This window comes from Sinocyclocheilus rhinocerous, unplaced genomic scaffold, assembly GCF_001515625.1.
Source record: "Sinocyclocheilus rhinocerous isolate Xijiao unplaced genomic scaffold, SAMN03320098_v1.1 scaffold821, whole genome shotgun sequence".
Lineage (NCBI taxonomy): Eukaryota > Metazoa > Chordata > Actinopteri > Cypriniformes > Cyprinidae > Sinocyclocheilus > Sinocyclocheilus rhinocerous.
The window spans coordinates 693269-698968 of NW_015623656.1; the positions used below are offsets into that span (position 1 = coordinate 693269).

Here is a 5700-nt window from a genome sequence, read left to right on the forward strand (position 1 = left end):
TGAAGTGGCATTTAGATGCATTTACACACTGTTTAATGCAGGACATGAATGCATTTAAACTGCAGTTACAAATGCAGAAATAATGTTTTGATATATAATACATAAAATGATGAATATTCATTTGAAATTATAAAAAAAAAATTTTTTTTTTTTAATTATCAAAAGATACTTTAAATGTGAAATTAAAATCGCCAGTAGGTGTCAGCAAGTCACTGTTAATAAGTGAGTCACTGCGATCGAACCAAATCATTTAAACGGTTGATTTATTCAGGAACAAAACACTGCCATTGCTCAGAGACGCAAAACTGTGCTATGGTGGCTGTGTTTGGAATTATTTTTGTTGTGAGTTCAACTTCAGCAGAATACGACAGGGTTTCGATCTCAGATGGGTCTGCATCATAACGCCTGTCCTGTCCGTCTGCATCTTTCTTGTGATTTTCGCGCCAGTTTGCTCTCCTGCCTATTATTTACTGCAGTAGTTTCCAGTGAGCGATTTTTTTTTTACTCAGTAATTAATGTGTTTTAAAATGTAACGAAGTACAATACTTCAAACTAAATATACTTAAGTAAAAGTTAAATTACAGATTTTAAAAATTACTTTAAAAAGTAGAAGTACACAAAAAAGCTACTCAATTACAGTAACGCGAGTAAATGTAATTCGTTACTTTCCACCTCTGACCATCACAATGTTTCACTGTAGACATCGTCCGATGCCAATTTGGTAGACTGGAAAAAAAATCTATATGTAATCATGCTGATTTTTGGAGAAAAGACCAATATCACTCTTTGTGTGATATTGATTTACTATATGAAATGATATACATTTTCTGCCCCTATATCTTAAATTTTGTGATCATTCTAAATGCACTGAATCACGCAGTGAAAGAACGCACTCTAAATGCGTGCGCGCACTAGTCTAATCTACTAGACTTCATGGCACTCTGTAGGAGTGTTTTGTTTGGTTTTTGGCAAAATACTGATAATGTCAAATCGCACATCGTTAAAACAACAATTACGATATTATCGCAGACGATATATATCGCACACCCTGCACCACTGTCTTTTTGGCTAATTTGTGCAAAACCTCTTGCTAAACTGTCAAAGCTTCATTTTAACCACCAATGCAACGATGCAAGTATTTACCTTACCTCTACATGCTTGCGAAGGGTTGATTTCGAGATTTTATAAGCTGCTAGTTTGGTCTCCCTAGGCAAACACAGCATACACTGCATAATAGAGCTTAAATATGGCCAGGGGTTCACTTCATTTCCTTCGAGTTCAACTTCAGCAGAATACGACAGGGTTTCGATCTCAGATGGGTCTGCATCATAACGCCTGTCCTGTCCGTCTGCATCTTTCTTGTGATTTTCGCGCCAGTTTGCTCTCCTGCCTATTATTTACTGCAGTAGTTTCCAGTGAGCGATTTTTTTTTTACTCAGTAATTAATGTGTTTTAAAATGTAACGAAGTACAATACTTCAAACTAAATATACTTAAGTAAAAGTTAAATTACAGATTTTAAAAATTACTTTAAAAAGTAGAAGTACACAAAAAAGCTACTCAATTACAGTAACGCGAGTAAATGTAATTCGTTACTTTCCACCTCTGACCATCACAATGTTTCACTGTAGACATCGTCCGATGCCAATTTGGTAGACATCGCCCAACCCTAATTTATACTGTGAAAAACAAAAGCCAGCTAATGCTCTAAAATTCATAAAGCTCACAAAGAATATAATAATTCTTCAAATGTTTTGCTCACAGTTGTGATGGTCTCGGCAGTGGCCACCATGTCTGCCAGTCCAGCACTGATGATGTGCTCTTCCAGGTCTTTCAGCATGGGTTCAATCCCATTGGGCACTTTATCCATGAGAGAGAACATGAGGTGCAGCTCTGTGGAAGAAGAGTTCAGAGGTTTAAAACTAAAAGCTTATGTTTAGAGATATAATTCAGCTACACAGTATGCAAAGTCCGACCTCATGAAAAACAGAGTACTGTTCAAAAGCTTGAGGTCATTACGTTTATGTGATAAAATAAATTTGTGCATTTATTCAGCAAGGGTATAGGAAATTACAGAGACATTTATAATGCTACACAAGATTTCTATTTTAAATAAATGCTGTTCATGTGAACTTTCTATTCATCAAAGAAATCCAGAAAAAAGTATCATAGTTTCCACAAAAATATTAAACAGCACACATTTTCAAATTACTCTTGAGCAGCAAATCAGCATATTAGAATGATTTCTGAAGGATCACGTGACACTGAAGACTGGGGTAATGATGCTGAAAAATTAGCTTTGCAATCATAGGAATAAATTACTTTTTAAACTATATTCAAATACAAGACAGCTACTTTAATCTGTAATAATATCACAATATTGGTGTTTTACTGTATTTTTAATCAAATAAATGCAACCTTGTTATGTGTAAGTCCTAGCGACCCCCAAATTTGGAACAACAGCGTATATAAAACCTAAAATTGTCATTTTAAATATATCTAATAAAACATTTCTAAATAGTCTCATACTCACTGTCAGTCTCATTTCGTTTGATCATGCCAGGACACTCAGCCAAGATAGTTTCTTTAAATGACGTTACCAGTGCATTCACACAACATTCCATAAGCTGAGGGGAAAAAAACAATCGACAATTTCAGTCTCACATATACCTGGTTATATTATTTTATTTTATTTAAATTAAATATGAAATACTGAACAACTTAAAAATAATAATACTTTTAATATTTTCGCATGTAAAAATACAAAAATATTTTAATGGCTGATGCCCAATTTGATGCAAAATTGTTCAATTCAATCTTTGTCAAATGATGTATTATTATTATTTAAAAGCCAATCATATACTCACTGCTTGTACAGAGTTACATTCACGTCTTGTCTCTAAATATCGTAGTGCACGTTTTTCCTCTTCTCTTAATTTAGAGTCTGCCTGTAAACAGAGACATGAGAATATATGACTGCAAACACAAATGCAGAGTGTTAGGAGGAGTCAAAACGCTCCTCTCGGCTATGCAATCTGATTTAATCTGATTGGCTGAAGATCATGTAGTCTAAAATCTGATGTCTGGCAGGCCGTACATATTTCATGTAGTTTTGTACTCCATTCTGCTGCAGGTAGGACGGCGCCTGGGTCCTGTAGAACCTCTCAGTGGAGTCTAGGTAGGCTTTCTCAAAGTTATCCCTGTAGATCTGCAGTTTATCATCAGGATTGGAGCACAGGTTCACTGAGAAAGAGATTATAAGAGACTTTTCAGTTTTCATGATTAAAAAGATCAATCCGATGAAAAACCTGGAGTGAACCTCACCATACGACTCTCTGACCCCGATGACCAGCTGCGAGTCGAACGCTTCTCCCAGCCGTTCAGCATGGACCAACTTCATCGCACTATCCTGCAATCGATTCTTGATGTTGGAGAATATAGATTCATTCCAAGTGTCCAGCATCAGCTGTGTGAACATAAAAAGCAGAACAAACCAATGAATCCCATTCTGGGAAATCCACCTAAAAATCCCGCTTTTATCCCGCTCACCTTCCTAACAATGCTGTCCTCCACATTGGACTTCTTGTTGCTGCCCTGTTTGCCCATCAGGGTGATCTCCAGCTGGCAGAACGGCTTGGGCAGAATGTCACACTGCGTGAAGAACTTCCTCCACTCCACGATGTAAGCCTTGAGGAGCGCCGTGTCATCTTGGTGACTGAGCACTCGCTAAACACCAACGATCGAGAATGAGGCATGATTCTGCTGAAGAACATCAGCAGGTTGTTTAATCCTGAACCTCTCTTACCGCTTGAGCTTGTTTTATAAAATCTAAGATGTCCTCCTTGAGGGCCTGGTGGATCTTTGCTGGTCCTTTGTCATCCCATAGACAAACTGCATGAACATCTCTGTGAGAATAGGAAGACAGATTGAACATTCAGACTGCAGTTAATGTGTAGGATATAAAAATATCTGAATTCCTTGGGGCCTTACGAGAAAAGATCAAACCACTGCTGCTTAGTTACGGACTCTTGGCGAAGCAACTTAAGGACAATGGGGCGCATAAGATCCCACTTGTCCTCAAACTGGAGGGAACCCTTGTTCTAAGCAAAAGGACATGGAAGAGGATATAGATAGTTAGAGAAAAAGAGTGTGAATGCATTCACATAAAACAATGAACTAGACATTATGGAAGACCTCTCTGTCTCAACATGCCCAGAAAATCAGAAGCCTTATTGAATATGATTCACAAAGCATTTACAATAAGGCAAGCAGTTGGCTGTTTCTTTTATGTCTAATGTCTTTAAGAAACTTTTATGTCCTGGGGGTTGATTTTTTCTTCTTCTTTTTTTTTAATTAAATCAATTAAAACTGAACCAAATGGTTTTATTATTACTTGTACTTTTTGTATTACTTTTAATTATTTATTTCTTTGTTTTTTATTACTTTCTTTTTTTTCAAATGCCTTTTATTATGTATAGATTTCCTTGTTTTATCCTTGAACTAGACCTAGATTTCAATCATAAATTATGAAAATACCTCTTAAAAATACATTTTTAAAACCATAATCCATTTGAAATGAATAGACCAATTTTGGTATTGTGTGAAAATTATACATTTTAAATTATATAAATCACAAATTACAACTATACCTCAATTTTGTGTCATTTCCCAAACACTGCCACTAATAAAATTTCAAGGTTTTTAAAATTTTATTTATTCAACAAAATGTTGTCTAGGTAGGCAGCTTACTAGGTTTTAAGACAAAGCCACTGTATTTAACTGTATAAAATCAAACAAATGGAATGTGTCTACTCTCTAATTCTTACTCCCTGGATGATTTCTTCACATATTTCAAGTACTTATAATATCTGACACTTGTGACATGACGTGCATCTTTTCTAGGCTTACTACAACAACAAACTCTTAGTAATAACGGCACACATTCACATTTTATATCATTAGCTCAGCCATTATACTCAGTGTCATTAAATCATTGACCAAGCTAGCAACATGCGTGCTAACTGTCATCAGGAACACGTCCCTTTATGATATATATTTATAAACAACATAATACCGAAGGTACACCCGTTGGAGTGAATCATGACTTCAACTCGTCTGCGTGCAGTCCTGTACTTTTGTGATTATTGGCTTTATTAATCTCAGCTAGCTCACAGCCTGCTAGCTAAACACAGGCTGCAAGACTCTCTTATAAACTCACTGGACATGCACGTAAGAGTCCGAGCAAGCCGCTAAATCACAATGGTACAACATAGTCATTTGAAGGTTATAGGCGTCTAAAAGGGTTTTTGACTGTTTATGGAGAATTTGGAGGCAAAGAGCTTAAGTGTCTCTTACCTTTAACAAATTAGACATCGCCATGTTTCCTTAATTTATCCCCTCGTCCGTTCTCGCGCGATTTGGTTCGGTATTAGAACTGGTAATGGGATCTCCGATACATATTCAATCTTATTTTGTAAGTGAGTTTTCTTTTTGTTTTAAAGATGCTTTCTTTGGATTATTTGAATATTTAAAAGAGAATATAGGGAAATATTACATCACTACTTTGTAATTGCTGTTGGCTTAATTTCACATTCGCAAACTTTACTTGCTTTAAACCTCACTTTTCTTTATTCAAAGTGGACTTAGACAAGTATATGGAAACTATCCAAAGTTCTGTTAATTTGAAAGCACTGACAACGGT

The 5700-nt window shown here is 35.9% G+C and overlaps 1 protein-coding gene across 1 annotated transcript in view; it reads right to left on the minus strand.

Annotated features, from left to right (window-relative positions):
* Positions 1–5431, minus strand: part of cul5a (cullin 5a) — a 14722-nt gene extending 9291 nt beyond the window's left edge. Inside the window, exons 1-9 of the mRNA XM_016521021.1 lie at positions 5355–5431; positions 3990–4099; positions 3805–3904; positions 3549–3725; positions 3324–3465; positions 3097–3242; positions 2867–2947; positions 2533–2626; positions 1762–1892 (exon numbers count right to left, since the gene is read on the minus strand). Of these exons, the coding sequence (XP_016376507.1) occupies positions 1762–1892; positions 2533–2626; positions 2867–2947; positions 3097–3242; positions 3324–3465; positions 3549–3725; positions 3805–3904; positions 3990–4099; positions 5355–5378 (1005 nt within the window). The 5' untranslated portion in view covers positions 5379–5431. The remainder of the gene's footprint in view (positions 1–1761; positions 1893–2532; positions 2627–2866; positions 2948–3096; positions 3243–3323; positions 3466–3548; positions 3726–3804; positions 3905–3989; positions 4100–5354) is intronic.
* Between the last annotated feature and the right edge of the window lie 269 nt (positions 5432–5700).